General features: G+C 48.3%; 1 protein-coding gene across 1 annotated transcript in view; it reads right to left on the reverse strand.

Moving 5' to 3' along the window:
- XYLT1 (xylosyltransferase 1) overlaps positions 1–26,791 on the reverse strand; it is a gene marked incomplete at its 5' end in the record, with an annotated part of 88,939 nt that overhangs the window by 25,649 nt on the left and 36,499 nt on the right. Inside the window, 5 exons of the mRNA XM_077317091.1 lie at positions 831–1,026; positions 3,279–3,541; positions 5,842–6,018; positions 9,173–9,389; positions 24,388–24,468. Of these exons, the coding sequence (XP_077173206.1) occupies positions 831–1,026; positions 3,279–3,541; positions 5,842–6,018; positions 9,173–9,389; positions 24,388–24,468 (934 nt within the window). The remainder of the gene's footprint in view (positions 1–830; positions 1,027–3,278; positions 3,542–5,841; positions 6,019–9,172; positions 9,390–24,387; positions 24,469–26,791) is intronic.

Raw genomic sequence — 26,791 nt, forward strand, 5'->3', positions numbered from 1 at the left:
TGGGGTGACGCCCTCCAGCGTTTTCATGGCAGACTCAATACGGGGTGGTTTGCCAGGGCCTTCCCCAGTCATTACCGTTTACCCCCCAGCAGCAAGCTGGGTCCTCATTTGACCGACCTCGGAAGGATGGAAGGCTGAGTCAACCTTGAGCCGGCTGCTGGGATTGAACTCCCAGCCTCATGGGCAAAGCTTTCAGACGGCTGCCTTACCACTCTGCGCCACAAGAGGCTCTTGATTTCCTTCATAGAGGCGACTTTTTCAACAAAAGAAGATCACAGCGTGACTGTTTCCATCTGTGGTCTGAGATGCTCCAAGCACAGATGCAGGCTCACTATGTCACTGAGACATCAGGAAATGAGGTCTACGATAGGTGTGCATTGTCAGAACCCTGTAGTTTCTGCCATGATTTTACATTGCTTATTTAGGTAGCTAGCTATGTAGGGTCTGAAGCTGAGCCGACCTGTTGGCCATGTTTTGTTGCCCCGGTGTTCATTTATTACCCTGATGCTCCTTCCTGCATTCCTTGCCCCCCTTCACTTCTGCCCCATCTATCTCCATCCCTCTCCGGAATGCAACCTTGGGCTCTCCCTAGCTGGTTCTTGAGACTATTTGAAGTCCTCCTGCTTTTCCTGGGTTCCCACGGGGGGGGGGGGAGTTTGTGGGGTCCGGAGTTATACGTTGTATCCCATACTATTTGCCCCAGTTTCGGCAATGCCTGGCTGACTGTACTTGCTTGATCAATAAAATAAATATTTTGCTTCAAGTCCAGGGTAACTGAGGATCCTCACAGGTATCCATTGGCAACCTGTTGAAAACTTAGCAAGACTTACCTCCGAGTACTGTAGCCTACCAAAATCACTTGGAGGGCTGGCAACCTTAAAGACCTTCTTGGGCATCACCCACGTTTCTAAAATCTCCAGTTTGCTGGCAGCCAGGTTGGTAGCATGATGCCTGACGAGGAAGCCCTGAAAATGATCAGCCAGGAAGTAGAGGTGGATGGAGATCGGGTGGCCCATTGGGTAGTACCTGAAACACATGAACATGCAGGGAACAGACGGATTAACAGCACACATTGATAGGGTTTGTTGCATACGAGTGGGATTTCTTCCAGCTGCCAAACAACTGGCTCTCCTCAATGCTATCGTAGCAGTGGCTGTCCCACTTGACCACAAAGGGGCGCAACCTGCTGGTCTGAAGAACATGGCAGCACAAAACGAGGGGCCGTAATCTACTTTTGCGCAGGAAGGGATGGCTTGCTAAGGTTCAAGTCTTGCTTTCATCTGTCCAGGAGACGTGGCTTTCATCTGAGAGACGTGGCTCAGCGTCATCTAGTCCAACCCCCTGCAAAATGCAGGAAATCCACAACTTCCTGCTCACCCGCAGTGACTCCAGTTCCAAACCCAGATGATGCCTCCTTCAAACAACACCACCACCAAAAAACAGAATCCTTGGCCAGTCAGGCCTGGAGGAAATTTGCCTCCCGACCCCAAAGTGGCAATCCGAAGAAAGTGCAGAAACAGGACCCGAGGATGCATTTCACACATTAGTTTGGGCCTAAAGAGAAAAGTACCTGCCCTGTGCAGAACTGCAATTTCCAAAGGATGAGAAACCCAACTCAGAACGCAAAGGATGCAAACCGACTCTGCTGAGCAACTGGCACAAGTTAAACAGTGTACCTTTTATTGGAAGTCCATCTTCTAGGCACTCTCCGTAGCAAATCTTGTCAGGGTTCCCAAAAACGTAAAGAGAAACAGTCTCTTGGCAGCAGCTAGTTTAAATGATATTTTTAAAAGCACCCAGAGGTGGAAATAAAGATTTAAAAGGGAGCCTATGTCAAATGGAGTGAGGGGGGGGGGGGGAACAGCCTGCAGGGGGTGCCCCTGACTTGGCAAACCCTCTCCAAGAACAGCCCCCAGGGTGCCCCAATGAGTTCAGACGGGGACCTGGGGCTGCAGGCGCTTGCAGTATTGCCTCCAAATGCCATCAGATGTGCAATCCCTCCCCTCGGCTGCAATGCCGGCAGCCCTGAGGAATGAATGAAGGTGGTGATTGTATTATTAGCCGATTTCACACAGGGCTGCTGGCCTCTTTCGTGCGAGGAATGAAAAGAGCTGGGAAAGGGGAAGAGGATCAGGAGGAGAAAGAGATCAAGGCTGTGGACATAGGACAAACTGCGGCCACTCACAGACATTAAAAAGAAAATGGGTAGCTGCCCACGGGAAGCCCACTCCTTACTGGGAACAGACAAGGAACTGGATCCATTGATCTGATGGCATAAGGAGGGCAGCTCTCTGACACGTTCCCTTCACCCCTTTGGGAAGGTTGATTCCTGGGTACAGGGACCTGCACAGAATAATAGCCAGGTTGTTTGGGAAGTCCACTGACAAGGGGGAAGGGGGCATAAGCCCCGCCTCCTCACAAAAGACCAGCTTTGCTGACAGAAGAGAGGAGGGTGAAACTGGTTGCACAGCAGGTGCACAGTTCAGATTGGCCAGTGTCCATGCCGTCATGCTCCTTCCTCATCTATCTTTATTATGCTCTTCCATACGCCTCCTGCTTGTTTTGCCTGTTCTATGCGTGAGAAGTGTCTTATTATAAAAATAAATGTTAAAACCATGTTTTAAAAAATTAAATCGGCATGCATGCTGAGCTTCATTATGTTTTTTTTCTAAAGAATGGATTGCCTACCTGAATCACCGCTGGAATCATTAAGTAGTTATGTGCCAGAAATGAGGCCGCGTGAGGAGAAAAAACGGAGGAGGAGGGATGGGCCTGTGGCACAAAGTGCTCTGAGCATGCAGAAGGGTCCAGGCGCCATCCCTGGCATCTCATGCTCCGCAAGTTGGGAAACAGCCCTCTTGGCTTGAGAATCAGACCAGATGATCCCACGCTAGATGGATCCATGCCCATATAGATCCAGCTGTCTCCACCACTGGCATAACCCACTTGCATGTAAAAATCAGACACCTCCCCTCTGCTGTAGAGACAATTATAACAAGAGAGGGGGAAAAAAAAGAATCTTTCCAATGGCGTAATCCAATAATGTCTGAGTCCAGGTGGAAATTATAATGAAGAGGTAACAGAGACGCTTATATTTTGAATATTATTGGATTACGCCATTGGACAGATTCTTTTTTTCTCTTGTTGTGTTTTGGGGATCGTCCACGTTCTTCTTGTAGACACAACTACGGCAGCCAAGGGACCAACCACGCCCAGCCTGACCTTCATTTGTCCTTTCTTGACCCCCCAGCGGACTGGAAAGGCCTTCCGGAACCTACCGGCAGCCGTTGTCGCCGTCCGTGTGGAAAGACGCCTCCGCTCTCCTCAGGCCCAAGCGGGCGAACGAATGGTACATGGTCAGCGCAATGTCGCTGAGGCTGTGGGGGCCGTCGGGCTCGTCGTAGGCGTTCTCCCAGTAGGACCGGAGGCCCGGCGTGCCCGGAGGATAGTTGCCGTACAAGAAGTAGTCCAGTTGGCCTATGATCTCTTGGTTCACCACAGCTTCGAATTTGCGGGCAAAGAAGGTCGGCCGGGCGGTTTGCTGCGTAGACAAGAAGGGGGGGAGGGGAGGCGTTAAAACAAAATCATAGAATCATAGAATCATAGAGTTGGAAGGGACCATACAGGCCATCTAGTCATAGAATCATAGAGTTGGAAGGGGCCACACAGGCCATCTAGTTATAGAATCATAGAGTTGGAAGGGGCCATACAGGCCATCTAGTCATACAATCATAGAGTTGGAAGGGGCCACACAGGCCATCTAGTCATAGAATCATTGAGTTGGAAGGGGCCATACAGGCCATCCAGTCATAGAATCATAGAGTTGGAAGGGGCCATACAGGCCATCTAGTCACAGAATCATAGAGTGGGAAGGGGCCCTAGAGGCCATCTAGTCCAACCCCCTGCTCAATGCAGGATCAGCCCTAAGCATCCTAAAGCATCCAAGAAAAGTGTGTATCCAACCTTTGCTTGAAGACTGCCAGTGAGGGGGAGCACACCACCTCCTTAGGCAGCCTATTCCACTGCTGAACTACTCTGACTGTGAAAAACTTTTTCCTGATATCTAGCCTATATCGTTGTACTTGAAGTTTAAACCCATTACTGCGTGTCCTCTCCTCTGCAGCCAACAGAAACAGCATCCTGCCCTCCTCCAAGTGACAACCTTTCAAATACTTAAAGAGTATTTGAAATGGCTCCCGGGCTGGGCACCTGCTTTTGAATGATGAGCCATCGTCCCAAATCACATATTCTGTTGTTTTCCTCCAACAGGATCTGCACAACAACCACCCAAAGGAGCGTTAATGAGCGACACGACCGCTTTACGCAGCTTCGTTAGGCTTGCCGCTGCATTTCTGAAAAGATTTAGTTCGGTGTTCCGCTTGCCTGTCTAAGAAGCAGGGACTGGACATTCAGGGAGCAAGAAAGGCACGGGGCCAGGATTACAGCTTGGGCGTTTTATTTTTCACACACACCGTTGCAATAAATAACACCCCCTGCCTGCCTGTCCCTCTCCACTGGATTTTCATTACACTTAAACAAGAGGGGAAATCGAAAGGTTATTTTAGGGGATTAAGCAGAAGCTAAGGTTGATTCTATGCATATGTAGAGAGGCCAAGAAGAAGAGTTGGTTCTTATATGCTGCTTTTTCTCTCCCAAAGGAGTCTCAAAGTGGCTTACAACCTTCTTCCCTTTCCTCTCCCCACAACAGACACCCTGTGAGGGAGGTGAGGCTGAGAGAGCCCTGAGATTACTGAAGAAGAAGAAGAGCTGGTTCTTATAGGCCACTTTTCTCTCCCCAGAGTCTTAAAGTGGCTTACATTTGACTTCCTTTTCCTCTCCCCACAACAAATACCCTGTGAGGGAGGTGGGGCTGAGAGAGCCCTGAGATTACTGAAGAAGAAGAAGAGTTGGTTCTTATAGGCCACTTTTCCCTACCAAAGGAGTCTCCAAGCGGCTTACATTCGCCTTCCCTTTCTTCTCCCCACAACAGACACCCTGTGAGGGAGGTGAGGCTGAGAGAGCCCTGATATTACTATAGAAGAAGAAGAGCTGGTTCTTATATGCTGCTTTTCCCTACCAAAGGAGTCTCAGAGAGGCTTACATTTGCCTTCCCTTTCCTCTCCCCACAACAGACACCCTGTGGGGTGGGTGAGGCTGAGAGAGCCCTGATATTCCTGCTCGGTCAGAACAGCTTTATGGGTATTGTGTCGAGCCCAAGGTCTCCCAGCTGGTTGCATGTGGGGGAATGAAGAATCGAACCCAGCTCACTAGATTAGAAGTCTGCGCTCCTACCCACTCCACCAAGAGGCCTGGGACGCTGGGGCTTCAAGTGGGGTGGGCCCTTCCCCCCATGTCGTAAAACAAGGCATAAGGAATGGGGATGCGATGCCCCAGTCTGCTGAATAAACCTCTGGGGACCTCAGAGACCGACAGCGTGAGGCTAGACAGAGACCAGAAAAACTTGGGTCCAGCTCTTCTTTTGACCTGCAGGGTTACCCTCTCTTGGCCTACCCTACTGTATCCGTGAGGATTAACAGGAGGAAGACTGAACTACGGATGCCGTGCTGGACTCCTGGGAGGATGGGCCAAACAAAACTCCACTAGCCAGACTCACAGCTGAGCATCCTGGGAGGATGGGCAAAACAAAACTCCACTAGCCAGACTCACAGCTGAGCATCCTGGGAGGATGGGCAAAACAAAACTCCACTAGCCAGACTCACAGCTGAGCATCCTGGGAGGATGGGCAAAACAAAACTCCACTTGCCAGACTCACAGCTGAGCATCCTGGGTGAGTTTTCGACAGGCTGGAGACAGCAGGCCCCTGGGCAGGCGTTTGCTCACCTGGAACCGGTGGAAATCTGCGGGCTTGAAGTCGTTGGGCGAGCAACCACACCAGTCTACGATGTTCTTATACTGGCACTTGCAGCCCAGCTTACGGTTCCAGTTGGTGATGCGCAGGTTGTTGTCCACCATGGAGTTGCAGTGGGGGCTGTTTTCGAGGACGGTGTGAAAGAAGGACTGTGAAAACAAACAACAACAACAAAAAAAAGCCCTTGTCTCTTGGTTCGTCCGGTTCTCCTGGGGTCTCTCTCCCCAACTCTGGTTGCAAATGGTTTCTGTTCTACTTGGGCTGAGAGGGAGATCACGCGTCCCTGCCAACCCGCATTCCTCAGGGGAGGTGCCGAACTGTGACGGACCCCCCCAGCTGGTTTGTGGGTCGCAGGCTTATGCACAAGGAGCTGCCCTCTACCGCCTCAGGGCACTCTTCTGTCAAGACCAGTCTTGTCTACTGGGACTCAGAGTGGCCCTCCAGGGCCTCAGGTAGGGAGATGCCTTTTCACGTCACCTATTTCTTGACTAAGAGCCTCTTGTGGTGCAGAGTGGTAAGGCAGCCGTCTGAAAGCTCTGCCCATGAGGCTGGGAGTTCGATCCCAGCAGCCGGCTCAAGGTTGACTCAGCCTCCCATCCTTCCGAGGTCGGTAAAATGAGGACCCAGCTTGCTGGGGGGTAAAGGGTAATGACTGGGGAAGGCACTGGCAAACCACCCCGTATGGAGTCTGCCATGAAAACGCTGGAAGGCGTCACCCCAAGGGTCAGACATGACTCGGTGCTTGCACAAGGGATACCTTTACCTTTTTATTTCTTGACTTTTCATACTGGGGATGCTGGGAACTGAGCCAGTGGCCACTGGGATACTCATAAGGACTGAGTGCCTTTCTTGTCAAACACACCCATGTACAAATCAGCCACTCCTGAACCCCAGAGATACCTTTGACGGTCCTTAAACAAGATGGCGCCACGATTAGCAGTTCGTGAGGCAGGTGTGTTGCTGGGAAGAGAGCTGGCCAGGTAAGGGACAATGGGAAACGGCGTGCTCTGGTCTTTTCGGGCTCTCCTTCCAGTCAAGGTGATGTTGGCAACCATATCAATAACCCACCTGGGCATGAAACCCAGGTGGAAATGCCAGGTGGGTCACAGGAACAATAGCTGCCATCCGGAATTTAATCCTGGAGAGGGCTCACCTGGAAGGTATCACTGAGGCTGGGTTAGGGAAGGGGCTAACCTCTCCTGTGTCCCCCAGGGCAATCAGTGGTACATCCCTGTAGATTTTAAAGCCTTGGGTGCACCTCAGGGTTGGCAGGTGATGAAAACAGACGGGAGATGGCTAGAGCCACAGGGAAGGAAGTGATTCATTAAGACCTGGGCCGAAGCTCATTTCAAAGCGTATCTTGTTGAGCTGCATGGGCATTTTAACTTGATTTTCATTACCTGAATACGTTTTTAATTATCTCTCTTGGATCTGTTTGTATTTCAAAATATGTTTTTTTACGATCGACCTTTAATCTGTTCGGCGTCTTGGCGGCCCTAACGAGGCGGGATATGACTTTGGTAAGTAAAATAAGTAATAAATAAATAAATACTGGGCTGGGATCACCCCTCCCCCTTAGAAATATCTCCTGTGATTGCCGACGTCTCCACGTGGGAATCTAAGAGTCCAAAGAGCATCTCAGCGTGAACAAAAGGCCATCCAGTTGCACCTCTTTCAATTTGTTAATGAAATCTGCAGAGCCTCCTATGTGAGACTGTACCAGAGGAACAAAAGGTCTGAGACAATAACCAATGTAATTGCCATAAGGTAAAGGTAAAGGTATCCCCTGTGCAAGCACCGAGTCATGTCTGACCCTTGGGGTGACGCCCTCCAGCGTTCTCATGGCAGACTCAATACAGGGTGGTTTGCCAGTGCCTTCCCCAGTCATTACCCTTTACCCCCCAGCAAGCTGGGTCCTCATTTTACCGACCTTGGAAGGATGGAAGGCTGAGTCAACCTTGAGCCGGCTGCTGGGATCGAACTCCCAACCTCATGGGCAGAGCTTCAGACGGCATGTCGGCTGCCTTACCACCCTGTGCCACAAGAGGCTCTTTTTAATTGCCATAAGCCAACACCTGAAAGGCCAGCCTTTTACTTGAAGTGGCAATGTGCCACAAGCCAGAAATGACCTTGCGCTGAAATACACAAGACAGAAGAGCCCTGGCATCCCCCGCGATGACTTCCAAAATGCTTAAATATTTGCCGATCTGGGGAATTTCCCATCAGGCTTTGCTAATTATATCTCTGCATCATCATCATTTCAGCTCGTCTACAAATCATAGGTACCGATGCACAGTTGATAGGTCACTTGAGAGTGAATTAAAAACACACACACACACACACACACACACACACAAGTGGACATAAAAGGAAATATCGCAGGGACAAAAGTGAAGCATGATCAAATTGGGCTCTGGGGGGAAATAACGTGACTTTAAAGAGCAGCGACTCGTCTGGTAAAATCCACTCCTGGATGCTCTATAAATAAATGGCGCAGCATTTAGTCTGGCTGACCCACCCAGACAATCCCCCTGCTCTTTTAAAATGTTAAATGACAGCTCAGTGAATATGGGTTTCATGCTTGAATTGCCTGGTTAAGCCCATCAAAGCAGACATTGTGATTCAGGCCGGGGGAGATGATGGGGGAGATGGTGGTGGGGACCTACTCCATCGCCCACTGCCTTGTGTCTGCAGGGGCTCCACAGAGAATGCACGGGGAAAGGGTTATTGGAGGTGAAACGGATACCTTTCATGTTTCCTTTAGAATCACAGAATTGGAAGGGACCTCCAGGGTCATCTAGTCCAGCCCCCTGCACTATGCAGGGCACTCACAACTACCTGCCCGCCCCAATTTCATGCCCCCGTGATCCCCCCCCCCCACACCGGAAATCTCCAGAATCCAGACTGGCCGGGAGGGAATTCACCTACCATCCCACAGCGGTGATTACCAATTCCCTGGATAGGCAAGGAAGGGCCACAAGGGACAAACACTGGCACATCCCTTCCTGCCCACCCACTCACAATCTGCCTAAGTTCATAAAACCAGCATTTCTCTCAGATGACTATCTAGCCTCTGTTTAAAAATTTCCAAAGATTGAGAACCCACCACCTCCCGAGGAAGCCTGGTCCACTGAGGAACCACTCTGACTGTCAGGAACTTCTTCCGGATGCTCAGACGGAATTTGTAAAACTTATATATTTAAGAAGAGATGAAAATTTAAAAGGCTTAAGAAGCGTAATTTGGGCATTCCCAAAAGACCCCAAGCTCATTTTTCCTAGGTCAGATCCTCTCAGTGGACTCACTTCAGCTGGAAGCAACGTGTAGGAGTAGAACCTCTTCATCTTTGTCACCAGGTCATCGCTGGAGAACGTGACGTACTCCACAAACTTCTTGTTGAGGAGAAACCAGTCTGAACCTCCGTCAACCGTTATGCCTTCTGGAATTTTCCGGTCTCCGAGGCGCCACATGTGGGTGTCACATTCCAGGAAAAGTCTATCCAAACCTTGTTTTCTAATAAACCTATAAAGAAAGCAAGTTAAAATCAGATCTTAAAAATAAAGGAAGACAGCTCCTCTTAAACATAAATGTACTGACAAAGAATTTACTGGTATCCCTTTTGGGGCCTAAAAGGATGAAGAGGGTCACCTTCTGAATGAAGAAGAAGAAGAAGAGTTGGTTCTTCTATGCCGCTTTTCTCTACCCAAAGGAGGCTCAAAGCAGCTTACAGTCGCCTTCCCATTCCTCTCCCCACAACAGACACCCTGTGGGGTGGGTGAGGCTGAGAGAGTCCTGATATTCCTGCTCGGTCAGAACAGTTTTATCAGAGGCGTGGTGAGCCCAAGGTCACCCAGCTGGTTGCATGTGGGGGAGCGGGGAATCAAACCTGGCGTGCCAGATTAGAAGTCCGCACTCCTAACCACTACACCAAAATGCGCAGTCAGCTGCCACAAAATACCTCATGGACAATATATACCAGGGGGGCCCAAACATGGGCTCTCCAGTTGTCCAGCAGGGGCTCATGGGCATTGTAGTCCACAGACATCTGGAGTATATATAGTAATTATTTACTATACATAGTAATTATTTAATACTATGTAACCCAGCTTTTAAAAAGGCAAATTATTTTCCTTGTGGTAATTCAATTCAGGGTGGGGAGAAATCAGGGGCTGGAGGGTGTGTGTAAAGCCATGTCACATAAAAGCCCAGTTGGGTATTTTGCTTGAACAAAGCCAAAGAATGCTCTGAATTTAATCCCCACGTCCCTTTTTTGTGCTATTTTGGTGCTTTGGCCATCAGCAACTCTCTCTCTGGTGAGAATTTCTTTAAAACAGACAAACAAACAAAAAAATGGAGGAACCAAGGAAAGACAACAAAGGAAAGACAGCCATGCAATTATGGAAAAAGGCAGCCTGGCTGGCAAAGTTGGATGTACGTTTATGACGGCTGAGAAGATAGAAAATCTGTCAAGAAGTTGATTCCCCCCCCCTCCACAGACTAGATTCTAATTTCACTTTCTATTATGAGGGGTAATGGAAATGTCTTGCAATTTTAATGTGGCGGTCTAGAATCTCCAATTACAATATTTATGCAGTTCGCTGCAAATTAAATATTAATTCACACACACACACACACACACACACACACAGAAAACTCAATCATTTATTTCTACAATTCAGAAAACTAAAAAAAAAATCTTTGAAATGAAACATCAAGCAATCACACTGCAGAAAGATCTGGACATTACTGGAGACAGTTTTTGAAACGACGAGGTTTCTTTGAGTTTTAATTTCCCAGGAAGGAAGACACCAAGTCTGGTTTAATGAAGGCCGCCATTTCAGTTAAATGCTGATCAGTCCTTGATAAAGAATCTCTCTCTTTTCTTATCCCAGTGCAGGTGGAGCAAAGGCACTGGGCATCATACGGACTGGGGAAGCTTAGCCCTGTCTGTCAGGTAGATGGAGAGAATACATTTATCATGGCTACTTAGCTCTTTTGTTTTGTTTCAGAGATGTTCAGCTGAATGAGAAGACACAGGTGACTCTATCCAGTGACGTGAGTGCAAGCAGAGAGGAGTTGAATGGATCCTTGGAGGAAAGATGGCAAGCAAGGAGGAATATAAACAAATAACCAATGCTTGTAGGGAGAGTGTTAGAAAAGCTAAAGCTCAGTACGAGCTTAGGCTAGCAAGAAACGCTAAGGGCGCTTTGGTTATATTCAGAGCCATTCCGCACAATGAAAAAGCAGCGAGACTTAACTTCCGCAGACGCTTGTTTTTTGTGGTTTTAACCCGCCTCCTCCCAGCGCTGATCTCGCTACATCATCCAATATGTAGCGAGATCAGTTGTAATCCCAAAAAGTGGATTCCCTTTAAATACGTGAAGATGGTTATCAGATTCCCCTCTCAGTCGTCTCCTCTCCAGGCTAAACAGATCAAGCTCCCCCAACCTTTCTTCATATGTCTTGGTCCGGTGACTAGCATTTTGCTGTCTAGTGATTAGCATTATGGGAGGGCCAGGGCTCAGTGGCAGAGCATCTGCTCGGCATACAGAATGTTCAGCCTCCTGCACCTCCAGTTTAAAACGGATCACGTAGCAGACCATGTGAAAGATCTCTCTACTTAAAATCCTGGAGAACGGCTGCCACTCTGAGTGAACAACACAGACCTAGATGGACCGGTGGTTTGATTCCTTATAATGCAGCTTCCTGTGTGGATTCAAGGCTATGACACCTCTGAACATGGGTGTTTCAACTAGCCATGGTGAACAGGCAGCGTTAGAGCTATTCTCTTGGAATCTGTCTCAACGCTTTTAAAGCTGTCTAAGCCAGCTGCAAGCACCACACGCCATGCCGGTCCCAACCAATTCAATTGCACACAGTGCGAATAAGTCTTTTTTTCCCCGTCCTGACTCCTAACCCCCATCAGCCCTGGGATGGCAACAAAAAGTTGGCCGTGCTGCTGCAGGCAACCCCGCCATGGCTTCTGGCTGCCTTCAGCAGGGCCTCTGACCATCTGCAAAGTGATAAACATGTCTGCTGTATGGAAATAAATTAAAGGGCTAGGAGGGTTTTTTTTTTTTAGTTTTTTCGAACGGTATGATTAATGGCACAATGTTGTCGGAGCAAAACCTTCACATTCTGATATTAAACAAAATCTTGTTGCAGTGAGAAAACAGAATAAGCCAATTCTCTTCCCGAGAGAACATGACTCTTCCCCCTTGCAGTTTTATTATCACAACCACCTTGTGAAGTAGGTTAAATAATACGATTGGCTTAAGGCCAATCGGTCATTTCATGTTACTCTCTTCCTCCACCCTCCCCACACAATACCCTTCACAGAATCACAGAATCCTAGAATTGGAAGGGGCCATACAGGCCATCTAGTCCAACCCCCTGCTCAACGCAGGATCATAGAATCATAGAGTTGGAAGGGGCCACACAGGCCATCTAGTCCAACCCCCTGCTCAACGCAGAATCATAGAATCATAGAATCATAGAGTTGGAAGGGGCCATACAGGCCATCTAGTCCAACCCCCTGCTCAACGCAGGATCATAGAATCATAGAGTTGGAAGGGGCCATACAGGCCATCTAGTCCAACCCCCTGCTCAACGCAGGATCATAGAATCATAGAATCATAGAGTTGGAAGGGGCCATACAGGCCATCTAGTCCAACCCCCTGCTCAACGCAGAATCATAGAATCATAGAATCATAGAGTTGGAAGGGGCCATACAGACCATCTAGTCCAACCCCCTGCTCAACGCAGGATCAGCCCAAAGCATTAAGACCTTAAGGGCTAGTACAACAAAATCAGAGTCCAATGGCACCTTTAAGACCAATGGCATCTTTAAGCTCACGCCTTGAATAAATCTTCGTTGGTCTTAAGGGTGCTATTGGACTCCGATTTTGTTGCGCTACTTCAGACCAACACGGCATGCACTTGAATCTATCCTTATGAGGTAGGGGCTAAGATGAGAAAGAATTGTCCAGCACAAGGTCATTATGGCACAATCCTCATCAGAGTTACTCCATTCTAAGACCTAGTCTGCACACAATAGATAATGCACTTTCAATGCACTTTAGAAGTTGATTTTCCGTTCTGCACAGGAAAATCCAGCTGCCAAAGCACAATGAAAGTGCATTATCCTATGTGTGCGGAATCGGCCTAAGTCTACTGATTTCTATGGTCTTCCACCCGAGTAACTCTCTAAAGGACCGCACAGCTTCACACTAGAGTAGGAACCCGAACTCAGGCTCCCCAGTTCTAGTCGGCAAATCACAAATTTTACATCCTGGGCCTGAGACATTTACAAACCTGTTTTCCTAAATGAGGAAATGGCTTTTCACTAGCTGAAAGCAACAATGGAAAATTACTTATGGTATAATTAATTTACCTTGTGTGGGAAAAAGGCAGCAGGATTGCCATGGCTGAAAATCAACCATGGAAAATGAAAGCAAAGGAGTAAAGAAAGAAAGAAAGAAAGAAAGAAAGAAAGAAAGAAAGAAAGAAAGAAAGAAAGAAAGAAAGAAAGAAAGAAAGAAAGAAAGAAAGAAAGAAAGAAAGAAAGAAAGAAAGAAAGAAGAAGAAGAAGAAGAAGGCAATTACTTTTCTGAATTTGGGAGAGTACAAACAAATCTCCTGATGTCTGATTAGTGCTAAACTGAATGAAGAAACGGGAAGGGGAGAGACAATTAAATCTGTGTTACCACTGAAGGTTAAATATTAATCTTCTAGCCACAGCCAGCATGGCAAAGGTCTGGCTGATCTAGGTTTAAACCTCTAGAACAGGGGTGGGCAAACTGTGGTCCTCCAGATGTCCACGGACTGTCTCATGGGAATTGTAGTCCATGGACATGTGGAGGGCCACGGTTCGCCTACCCCTAGTTTAGAGAGCAGATCTTTTTACATTTGGACTGGGAGAGTAATAAAGGAAAATTCAGGCCGACGTCTTCTGTTCTTCCCTCTGATCACCTGCTTGTCATTCTGCAACTGAGCCTATAAAAATACATAAAAACAAGATCATGCATGTCCCTTGCGCTTAACACCAGATTTAAAATGCTAAACTCGGCATGGACCAGTCAGACGAATTAAAGACCCTAATCTGGGTATTAATTTAATAATAAAGGGATCTAATGCTCTCCTTGGCCTGCCTCCAGAAGGAATATTAATAATAGTTCATGTTTTTTTTGTGTGTGGAGATTATGCCTTCCAAATGCATAAACAATTAATTACATCTTACTCTGTGTTGTGACTGATGTGTGGTTTGACTCCCTCCATTCATGTGTTCCGAAGTAATTATTGTCAGATGTTTGCTAGCGTTTTATGAAAATACTGTTTTGCTGCTTTTCTTTCGTCTTGCGCATTCCGAGTGGTTTGCAGCACAGATTATCTGCAGAATAAACCTGCAGCAATTATAAGCATTTAGAAATTGCCTTTCATTTTGGGCAAGTAAAACCACCACACACAACAATAAAACAGTAATTTTGGCTATAATAAGCAGAGCACCATAGGGGAGGAGGCTGGGAGAGAAGGAAGGATTTTCCCAAACTGGAAGGTTTTCATCGGCTTTAGAAATGCTGCCAAGGAATGGTGAAGCCAAGTTTCCCTGAAGACCATCTTCTCTGCACCAGCTTGGTGTCGTGGTTAGGAGTGCGGACTTCTATTCTGGTGAGCCGGGTTTGATTCCCTGCTCCTTCCTCACATGCAGCCAGCTGGGTGACCTTGGGCTCGCCACGGCACTGATAAAGCTGTTCTGACCGAGCAGTGATATCAGGGCTCTCTCAGCCTCACCCACCTCACAGGGTGTCTGTTGTGGGGAGAGGAATGGGAAGGCGACTGTAAGCCACTTTGAGACTCCTTCGGGTAGAGAAAAGCGGCATATAAGAACCAACTCTTCTTCTTCTTCTTCAGTGATATCAGGGCTCTCTCAGCCTCCCCTCCCTCACAAGGTGTCTGTTGTGGGGAGAGGAAGGGAAGGTGAATGGAAGCCACTTTGAGACTCCTTCGGGTAGAGAAAAGCAACATATAAGAACCAACTCTTCTTCTTCTTCTTCTTCTTCTTCTTCTTCTTCTTCTTCTTCTTCTTCTTCTTCTTCTTCTTCTTCTTCTTCTTCTTCTTCTTCTTCTTCTTCTTCTTCTTCTTCTTCTTCTTCTTCTTCTTCTTCTTCTTCTTCTTCTTCTTCTTCTTCTTCAGTGATATCAGGGCTCTCTCAGCCTCCCCTCCCTCACAGGGTGTCTGCTGTGGGGAGAGGAAAGGGAAGGCGACTGTAAGCTGCTTTGAGACTCCTTTGGGTAGAGAAAAGCAGCATATAAGAACCAACTCTTCTTCTATTCCTACATATCAAAAAGGGTGTGCAGAAATGCTTATGGACAGGCCGATTCACACGTCACAAGGGGAAGGACTGTGACTCACTGGCAGAGCATCTGCTCGGCTTGCAGAAGGCCCCAGGTTCAATCCCTGGCATGCCCAGTTAAAAAGATCAGGTAGGAGATGCTGTGAAACACCTGATTTCTATGGACCAAGGGTCAGATCTGGTATAAGGAAGCTCCATGTTTACTATGTGAACTTGTCAAGTCTACCACAGGTCCCGCTGATCACACTAGTGCTGGGAGTTTCATGCTCAGGGCTTAATTCTCAGAGGCACATGCGCCAATCTGGATTTTAGGTGAAGCCTCTCTGCATAGGAAAGTTTCCCGAACAGGCAGATAGTAACTTCCAGGGCCTTTTTGAGTAAGTGTGACACAGCCAGGGTTAAGCTCGTCTTCCTTCATGCAGCTGCCCTAAAGAGAATTGGGTCAAGGCAAGCCTGAGAAATAAGGTCCAGGGAGAGACGTCTCAACATGCAATAATTGAGCCGGGCAAGAGCTTGTGAACACAATTTCTGCAGCCGAAAAAATCATGTTTTGCCTCTTTCACTGCCATCATAAGTGTGCAATAAGTGTAGCGTTGTCACGAAACGTCCGCCACACTCGCTCTGGTCGTCTCACTTCCCTCCTCTTCTCCCAGAGCTCGCCAGTATACCAGGGGGCTCGTTTGAGTCGAGGGCGGAGAGGACGTCTAGGAGCAATCTCATCTATGGCGGCCCTCAGGCGTGACTGCCAGTCCTCCACCATGGCTGCTAACGAGGTGCCGGGAGGCATCGGATCCCGCAGAGCATTCTGGAAACCAAGTGGATCCATGAGTCTCTGTGGGCAGGCAAAAATACGCCCGCCGCCCAATTGGGGAGGGGGTGGGATCTTGATCCGAACCCGCAGGGCATAGTGGTCTGACCATGGTACAGCCCAACAACATGGCGGAACACTCCCCCCCCCCCCATCCCCTACCTCTACCTCTAGAGGGAGGAGGCAGGAGAGAATTAATCAAGGTGCAGCTTAACTCTTCACTCTGGCAGATTGAGCCTCTCTGTCCGTGAAAACTGCATGCTAAAATATCATTTAAAATATCATTTAAATAACATTTTCTTTAAGGTAGGCTTTCTCAACCACTGTCGATTCCCCCCCCACTTCCCTCTTTAATACTATGTGATGCTCTTTTCCTTTAATCAGCCTTTTGGCTAACTGTACTGACAAAAAGTCGGATGGATTGTTGCCATTAAAGCTGTATAAACTGTGCACGAGTGGTATGTCAATGGGCGTTTTCAATGTCAAAACGGCACGCAAAAAAAGAAGCGAAGGAAATTTGTTTTGACAAGCAGAAGCGTAATTGATCCCCTTGACCCTACACAGAGAAAGAAATTTTATAAATACGGGTTTGTACACTGCCGAGCAGGTGTGATATCCACTGCAACCTGAAATACGGAATACACCTGTGTCCGTACGGCAAGGAAAGGCACTGTGTTTATGTCTGGAGAATTACAGATGTAATTATGCTGGACTCTTATTAGCAAGAGCAGCCCGAAAGGTACAGAGAGATCAATTCCGCGCAAGTCATTCAAATATCTTTTGGTGTTCTATTACAGTAAATGTGTCTCTTCGAAGGCTGTATAGAGATTTTCTTATTTTCCCAAGTTAATTATATTTGCAATTTTGAAGGAGCACATCAATATCCTGTACACTCCAGCAAAACAGTCTTTTCCCCTTCAGTGGGGGAAGTCCTCCACACCTCCTCTCACTGCAGGCAGAGCTATGCAATTTTTTCACAACTTTCCAGAGGCAAGAGAGGGTGCCCTTCCAGTTTTGATCGCCCTGTCTATCCAGCAGGACTGACAGAGCCTGGTTCCTACAACCTGCTAGATCAATAGCTTTTGGCGTACACAGAACAGGAGAGATGGAAGGAATTGTTTCTAATAAAAAGATCTAAGGGTCCAGATCTTTAAAAAAGAAGGAAAATTTGAGAGAGCACCAGGCTTGGGGGAGGGCGACTGAGAGACCTACCTCCAGTATGCATCAGGATGATAGGCAGGGCCAAAGCACCAATCTTCACTTGAAACTCACACACACACCAATGGCAATATCACTGGCTCCGCCCACCCGTATTCCGGGTAGGCAAGCAGGAAGGACGCCCCGAGGAACATTGAAACCTTGCGCCTCAGCAACTTCAAAGAACAACAGGGGTGTGGTGGGAGGGATGTTGGGGGACAGTAGAGTAGGAGGCAATGTCAGTGCAAAAGCCTATGAGGTTTCCGGCTGCTGAGCAAGACTCTAGGACAGGTCTAATGGCGCTAGGACAGTTCTCTGTATATTTATTATTATTATTATTATTATTTATTTGATTTGTATGACCGCCGCTCTCGGAAACCGGCTCGCGGCGGTTCACAATATTTTAATACAAATACAATATATTAACCATTAAAAATTCCCCATTAAAACCCCATTAAAACCCCATTAAAACAATGACTAAGTCACAATGATGGCGATTAAAAAAAAAAAAAAAAAAAAAAAAAAAAAACTATTCCCATACAGGCCCGCTGGATGAGCAGAAAGGAACGGAGGATAATTGGGCATAGGATGGAACACTCTGGGGAACCAGGTCAGTCTAGTACTGGCCTCCCCCCTCCGGGGAGAGGGGTCCGATCTTAGCCCCGGGCCATCACCCGGCCTTAGACAAACGCCTGGCGGAAGAGCTCCGTTTTGCAGGCTCTGCGGAACTCAGAGAGCTCCGACAGGGCCCGCAGCTCTTCAGGGAGCTCATTCCACCAGGTAGGGGCCAGGACCGAAAAGGCCCTGGCCCTTGTCGAGGCCAGGCGTGCCTCCCGGGGTCCTGGGATCATCAGCAGATTCTTACCCGCAGAGCGAAGTGCCCTGCGGGGGGCATAAGGAGATAGGCGGTCCCTCAAGTATGCAGGACCCAAGCCGCGTATAGTCTTAAAGGTTAATACCAAAACCTTGAACCTGATCCGGAAACAAACTGGCAACCAATGCAGCTGCTTCAGCAGAGGCTGAACATGGGACCTCCAAGATGATTTAGTGAGGACCCGTGCAGCTGCATTCTGTACCAGCTGTAACTTCCGGGTTAGAGACAAGGGTAGGCCCGCGTAGAGCGAGTTACAGAAGTCTAATCTAGAAGTAACCGTTGCATGGATCACAGTGGCCAGGTGTTCCGGGGGCAGGTAGGGCGCTAGTAGCCGAGCTTGGCGTAGATGGAGAAACGCCGTCCGGGCTACCTTAGTGACCTGGGCCTCCATGGAAAGTGAGGCATCCAGAATCACTCCCAAATTCCTGGCTTGGGGCACAGATGACAATTGTACCCCGTCCAGGCAGGGAAGACGCGCTTCCTGTTCCTGCTCCCTTCGGCCTAGCCAAAGGACCTCCGTCTTGGAGGGGTTGAGTCTCAGGCGGCTCTTCCTGATCCATCCAGCCACTGCTTCCAAACAACTGGCGAATTTTTCTGGGGGGAGATCTGGCCGGCCATCCATCAAGAGATAGAGCTGGGTATCATCAGCGTACTGATGACACCCAAGCCCATAACTCCGTACCAGCTGAGCCAGGGGATGCATATAGATGTTAAATAACGTGGGGGAGAGCACCGCTCCCTGTGGCACCCCACATGGGAGTGCAAAGGAGTCGGATAACTCCTCCCCCACAGCGACCCTCTGTGACCTGTTCTCTAGAAAGGAGGATAGCCATTTAAGAGCCACCCTTCCAATCCCAGTATCAGCGAGGCGGTGAACCAAGAGCTCGTGGTCAACCATATCAAATGCGGCTGACAGGTCTAATAGCACGAGAATGGCCGACCCGCCCCGGTCCAGCTGGCGCCGGAGATCATCTGTCAGGGCGACCAGCACGGTCTCCACCCCATGGCCAGGACGGAAGCCAGACTGGTATGGATCAAGGGCCGAAGTTTCCTCCAAAAATGCTAGGAGCTGGTCCGCGGCGGCCCTCTCAACTACCTTGCCCAGGAATGCAAGATGCGATACCGGGCGGTAGCTGGCGGGGTCCCGCGGATTCAGCGATGGTTTTTTCAGAAGAGGGCGAACCACTGCCTCCTTGAGCCGCTGAGGGAATTCTCCTGATGTAAGGGAGAGGTTTATAATCTCCCTCAGGGGAACACCTATCCGTGGGTCGCTGGTCTTAAGCAACCACGACGGACAGGGATCAAGGGGGCAAGTGGTCGCCCTCACCGACCCTAGCAATTTGTCCACTTCGGATAAAGAGAGCCGCCTGAAGCCATCAAACCTGATCCCCCGTAACGGCCACGGAGCTTCTAGTTCACAAACTGTATCAACTGTGGCGGTAAGGTCACGACGGAGCGACAAGATCTTATCCGCAAAATAGCTCACAAAAGCCTCACAGCCAAGTTCCAATTGACTACTATTTTGATGCCCTCCTTCGAGGGCGGTAAGAGTCCGAACTACCCTAAATAATTGGGCTGGGCGAGAGCTAGCGGACGCGATTTCCGCAGCAAAGTAGTCACACTTTGCCGCTTTCACCGCCATCTCATACGCCCTCATAAGCGTGCGATGAGATGTTCTTGTAGCTTCGTCGCGGGTCTTCCGCCACACTCGCTCTAGCCGTCTCACCTCCCTCTTCCTCTCCCGAAGCTCCGCGGTAAACCACGGGGCCTGCTTGAGGCGAGGGCGGAGAGGGCGCTCAGGAGCTATCTCGTCGATGGCGGCCAACAGGCGGGACTGCCAGTCCTCCACCAAGGCCTCCAACGAGACACCGGAGGGCATCGGGTCCCGCAGAGCATTCAGGAATCCTTCGGATTCCATAAGTCTCCGTGGGCGGACTAAAATGCGTCCGTCACCCAAACAGGGGAGGGGTGGCATCCGTAGGCGAGCCTTCAGGGTATGGTGGTCAGACCACGGAACGATGTTGTTAGCCACCAGATCGATCTCAACACCAGCACCAAAGATCAGATCCAGGGTGTGGCCAGCCTGATGAGTGGGACCAGCAACAAATTGCGAGAACCCCAGTGTCGCCATGGCCGACACCAGGTCCAGGCCAAGTCCTGGAGCCGACGACTCCGCATGGACATTAAAGTCCCCCAAAATTAATAATTTGGGGAACTGCAATGTCCAGGCGGCCGCCGCCTCCAGCAGGCCCAGCAGGGCATCAGGCGGGGCAGTGGGTGAACGGTACACCGCCCAGATGGCCACGTTCTCGACCGATTCCCACGTCAGGCCGACACATTCAACTCCTGGGATCGATGGTGCTGGGAGAGCCCTGAAGGAGAGCCTTCAGGCCCAACCAGCCTCCCAGGTCTGAATATGGGGACACCAAGCATATTTTCTCATCTATTTCATGCAGTGGACTGGATGGCAGAGTGGTGACCGGCTTGGATCCCACCACTCTTCTCAGCTTCTTACCAGCCTCACGTGGTCACCGTGAAGCTGGGGGCATTTCAGAGGAAATAGAGGGCGGCCCCGATGCAGACCCCACACCTGCTTCAGGTGCCTTGTCCTCCTCATCAGAAGGAAACAGCGGACCCAGGCCGAGACGCAGACAGACAACTTAAAGGCCAAGGAGGGGAAGCGTTCTTTTTCAAAAGACCTCCATGCAAGCAGCAGAGGTTGCATGCAAGGAGCATGAATCAGAAGAAACTCATTCTGAAATTATGCCTCTGATGGCTCATTTAGATGAGGAAGAAAGGGAGTGGATGAATCAGATACAAAAGCAATGTCATCTTAATTGTTCCAGGTGGAACAGTTTCAAAGACTGTTACAGAGGCCTCTACTAGGAAAGAGAGACCAGTGATAATCCTTCTTCTTTGAAGTCCTCGAAATCTTCGAATTTAGGCACGAGGCTTGAAGTCACCTGCCAAAATACCTGACAGTTTGCCCATTTCCAGAAGCCTTTTATGAGGTCATGGAGACCAATTGAGTGGTTCCAGGTTGCAGGTCAACCTTTCAATGAGTTGCTTAAATATTTTACACACTTCAGGATGAAGTAATGGAGGATGCAAGGATCCTCTCGGCACTCAGGGGCCAAGATTGGGGGTCACTGATTCCAAAAGACAGCAACATGAAAGCAACACTGATTCAGGAGGCAATACAACACCTGCAAATAGAAGCAGTAGAACAGGTACCAGCTCACCAATGTTTCAAAGGTGTATACTCCATGTTATTTATTTATAGTCCCAAAGAAATCAGGCAAATGGTAGGTGATTCTGAACCTAAAGGACTTCAGGGTGAAGAAACAAAAATTCTATACGGAATCAATGTACACCATCCTCCAGGCTATACAGAGGAATGAATATCTAGCTTCTCTGGATTTAATGGAGGCCTACCTCCATATTCCAATGCACCCTGTATTCAGGCAATACCTCCGGTTTGCTTTCAAGGGGCTAAATTACCAATTGAAATCTTTATGCTTCAGCCTGTCATCGTCACCAAGGGTTTTTACCAAGGTATTGGTGACATTAATTGCAGCCCTAAGGCAGAAGGGGTGCTCACCTATCCTTAATTCGATGACATCCTCATCTGGGCACATGACCTGAAGCCTGCAGAGTCCAGTGTAGCAACTACTTTCCGTCTACCCCAGTTTCATACATGGTTCTCACAAGGGATCTGATACATTTAGGGACTAAAATAGATACGCCGCATGCAAAGATTTTTCTAACAGCAGGGAGACAAGCAGGAATTATGAAAAAGATAAAGAAACTACATAAACAAAAGCATGCCGATCTGATAATATCAGCACAGCTTTTGGGGCTCTTGAGAGCAACGATAGAGCTTGGACACGTTTTCACCTGAGGATTCTACAGTGGATTCTCCTTCTGTACAAAAGGGACATTGGGAAGTGGAAACACAGGAAGATTTCCCTATTGTCAAAGCTCAAGGAGTCGCTGAACAGGTAGAGGTCTGCAGGGAGCTCCTGTTGTTCAACTCTCTCACATTATGATAACAACAGATGCCACCATGAAGGAATGGGGAGGGGCCTCGTTGCCTCAAGAAAGTTTTCTAAGGAGGATGGTCAACTGCAAAGAAATAATATAACTGGCTTGAACTCCATGCAATAAGACTAGCATCGTCTGCCTTCCAATAAAATACTACAGGCACCGAAACAACTTCTTCCCTCTGTGAAAAAAAAATGTATCAACTGCTCACGCCGTATGTTAGAAGTAAAATGACAAACGGTTTATTAGTAAATACTCGCAACAAATCTGTTAGTTGTTAATTGCTATTTTGAAAGGAAAAAAGATTCTGGCATCCTTTCTCGTTGGAAAAGGCATTCAGACAGCACTACTAAATAATATAACTAGCAATTATTTATTTATTTATTTATTTATACCTCACCTTTCTCCCCAGTTGGGGAGAAAGCAGCTCACATTCTTCTCCTGTCCTCCATTTTATCCACATCAAAACTCTGTAAAGCCGGTTAGTAGGTTCGCCCCCCGGTGAGCGTCTAGAGCAGGGGTGGGCAAACTGCGGCCCTCCAGATGTCCACGGACTACAATTCCCATGAAACAGTCCATGCACATCTGGAGGGCCGCAGTTTGCCTACCCCTGCTCTAAACAGTTTTGATGTTTTGAATCGTTGTGTTTTGAATGACTTTAACATTTTCGTGGGGGTTGGGGGTACGGACTGATTTCAGGTAGAACATCAAACCACAGTTAAGGAACTCAGCTCAGCTACGTACAGTGAGCATGGGGTCATCGTGGTCAGAGCAGGCCGTGGAGGAGCCCCTGAAATAATTTTTCAGGCTTCAAGGAGCCCCGGAAGTGAAGTCAGCTGGCCACTCCTCCATGCCACGCCCCCCTGGAAATGACATCACCTTCCGTGTTAACAGGCTCGAGGAGAATATGGGGCAAGGGTGTATATCCCCTGACTCATATTAATAGCCCCCCCCAGCCGCTGTTAATAGAAATGGTGAAATCCAGATGATCTCCAATATCTGACCCAGTTTGACTTTTATGAGTACAAATCCCTGTAAAAAGAACACCAGGGAGACGAATTCTGCTGCGCTTAGAAAGATCGCTCTCTGCAAAGCAAGAGTGATGCTTCACGGCAAAGTTGTTTTCGCAAAACCTGTTTTCAGAAGCATATTAGCTCTCTGTTTTGTTGACCCCTAGCCTGGGCTCATTTCTCTCTGTGCCTCTTATCCTCACGCCCGTAAAATAATAGGGGTTTCGGAGCAGAGGCGTGATTCCAGGTGTCCGTCTGGGGACAGAGCTGGTAAAAAAAAAAACAGCAATCTGAACTGCGGAAAGAACTGAGTTGGGAAATGACCATCTGTTGCTGCTGGTCTAACACCAATCAGAGCGTTTGAAAGAGAAGTGGGGCAAGAACAAATAGCCAGGACTTAACCCTACGGGGAATTTTTTCAAAGAGTTTGCAAACTGCTTGTTAGTGTTAGTGCCTGTGTGTTACGATACAACTAGTAGAATAGATTCAAGTGGGTAGCCGTGCGGGTCTGAAGCAGCACAACAAAACAAAATCAGAGTCCAGTGGCCCCTTTAAGACCAACAAAGATTTATTCAAGTTGTGAGCTTTCGCTGCCCCTTCATGGGAGACAAAGCCTGTTGCTTGAGTGTCTTCCCCTGCTGCCTCAAGGCAAGGCCGATGATTTCATCCTGCAGCTTTTCCTTACAAGCATAATGCTGTATTTGCACGGATGTGCAGTGGTCAGCATGCTTGACTTTAGAGCCTCAGTTCCAAATCCACACATAGGCGACCTTGAACTGGCCACTCTTTCTCAGCCTAATCTATGTCACAGGATTGTTGAGTAGAGGAAGGAGAAACTACGTGTGCCACCCTGAGCACCTGGAGAGTGGCTGGATAAAAACGGATGACAACTGTCTCCTACCACTTCTAATGCGAAAGTCTCAGTTTTACCAACCACAAACTGGACCACTTGAACAACCAGAAAGGAGGAGAAGGAAAGTATTGTGGTTATAACGCTGCTGCCATCTGTTGGGTATTATTGTAATTTTGGGAAGGGGGGCTTAATTGGAATGTACTATGTCTTTTGATATTGATTGCAACCTGCCGTGAGACAGCCTTGGCCAGGAGCGGTGGGAAATAAATCCATAAATAAAGAAACAAACAAATACATACATACATAAATAATAGAAAAAACAGCACTGCAACATTTACAGTCAACGCTAAGACTCACAGGGTGGAAAAAAACCCTCATTACCTTGCATTGTCCCTTCCATGGGACTTCAGGAAGTTCATGTCACGATATCTGGACAGGAACGCCACAAGCTGCTCATTTGTCCTGCAAAAATAAATTGCCCCAAATCACAACAACAGCCGAACCCACCGGACGTGTAAAATTCAGATCTGCAAACAGCCGTTCTCTTGACCGTCAACAGAATAAAAAGATCACCCTTGGAATGCTGAAAATTAGAACTGAATCTATTTTGGAATTTCAGCAGAGATTTATTCTTGGCCACCTGCTCCCAGCAGAGGTTCCTGTGATGCACTGGAGACTTTGAGGGCAACTTCCCATTCCTGGTCAATGAAATGCTAGGTAGTGAAACTGCGGCCCTCCAGATGTCCATGGACTACAATTCCCATGAGCCCCTGCCAGCTTTTGCTGGCAGGGGCTCATGGGAATTGTAGTCCATGGACATCTGGAGGGCCGCAGTTTGACTACCCATGTGCTAGAGGGCACAGGATACAGACAGCTGCGTTTAGCACCAGCTTCACCGAGGCAGGAAGCCTACATGAACATGGATGCAGAGATGGAATGGATGAGGGGCAGAGGGGTTTTCTTTGCCCCTTCATTTCCAAGGCTATCTTCTGTACACAGCTGAAAAAAAAAAGGGTTTCGTTCCCATCCGCCGCGGCAACCTTCTTTTAAATAAACAGCCCAGGGAGTTAAAAAAAAAAACAAAAAGAAAAACCCGATTCCCTCTCAAAAGTTTGCACAGGTTTGGCAAAAGCAAGCCAGGGACTCTATGATTCTACGAGTCTATCAAAACAGGGAGTCCTCTAAGTAGCTGGCATTTACAAACTCTCCCACCCACCCAAAGTAGCAGTTCATTATTGCCCCCGATGAATAAAGAACAAGTTAACCATTGACTAAGCCCTGGCCAATTCGAGGAGCTGTCCATCAATCAACTTAAATGGACCGATCGCCAGAGCTGGAGATTTCCCTTTGAAGCTCACTCATGTGAGCGCTGAAGTCTCCCCGGGGTTAGAATCTGCATCTCAATTTGGCATCCTCGGGAAAACCGTTCTCTCTATAGTCAGCTTTGCCGATTTTCACATTTGCCGCTTCACCGCGTCGCCATCTTAGGGGGGGATGAATAGACATTTGGGGAATTTACTTAGCAATCCTTCCACATGAACAGGCCTCCCTGGCTGATGTCTTAGGGTGGATTTCTGGGCAAACTCCGGAGTGATTATCTTTGAAAGCATAACTAAGTAGCGGGGTACTTTTTTTTACTGCTCAAGTTTTCGGCAAGAAGAAATTTCCGCCTTTGTGGACTTAGGAGCACAATCACCATTTTCTTGGACTTTTTTTGGAACTGGTGAATTTTATCATAGAATCATAGAGTTGGAAGAGGCCATACAGGCCATCTAGTCCAACCCCCTGCTCAACGCAGGATCATAGAATCATAGAATCATAGAGTTGGAAAGGGCCATACAGGCCATCTAGTCATAGAATCATAGAGTTGGAAGGGGCCATACAGGCCATCTAGTCCAACCCCCTGCTCAACGCAGGATTATATAATCATAGAGTTGGAAGAGGCCATACAGGCCATCTAGTCCAACCCCCTGCTCAACGCAGGATCATAGAATCATAGAATCCTAGAGTTGGAAGGGGCCATACAGGCCATCTAGTCCAACCCCCTGCTCAACACAGGATCATAGAATCCTAGAGTTGGAAGGGGCCATAGAGGCCATCTAGTCCAACCCCCTGCTCAACGCAGGATCAGCCCAGAGCATCCTAAAGCATCCAAGAAAAGTGTGTATCCAACCTTTGCTTGAAGACTGCCAGTGAGGGGGAGCTCACCACCTCCTCAGGCAGCCTATTCCACTGCTGAACAATTTTAGTTTTGTTCTGATGTTACACAAACTGGGACGCCAGTGGGCATGAGTATAAGGTGTCCATGCGACCATGATGCTCCTGGCACATGAAGTCATGTTGTCAAAACACAAGCAATGTTCAAATTTTAGATACATACATAGCTTTGGTATGCATGAACCAGAATGCCCGTCCCCCCCAAGTGGTCAGTTTGCACATAAACAAGGTGGTACATGCTTTAATAATATACCTATTGCTCCTGGTCACAGTGTGGGCAAGCATGCCTTCCCACCTTGGCTGGGGTGCAACTTAACATCTCGCCCTTGGCCAGGAATTTAGGAGTGACTCTGGATTCTTCCCTGTCAAAGGAGGCCAAGATCAGAGGAATAACTTAGTTGGCGTTTTCCCATCTATGCCAGGCGAAGCTACTAGCGCCCTACCTGTCCTCAGGCTGCTTGGCCACAGTCATCCAGGCAATGGTCACCTCCGGACTAGGCTTCTGTAACTTGCTCTACAGGGGCCTACCCCTGGCCTCGACCCGGAAATTGCAGCTGGAGCAAAATGC

Source organism: Paroedura picta, chromosome 17 (genome assembly GCF_049243985.1).
Source record: "Paroedura picta isolate Pp20150507F chromosome 17, Ppicta_v3.0, whole genome shotgun sequence".
Lineage (NCBI taxonomy): Eukaryota > Metazoa > Chordata > Lepidosauria > Squamata > Gekkonidae > Paroedura > Paroedura picta.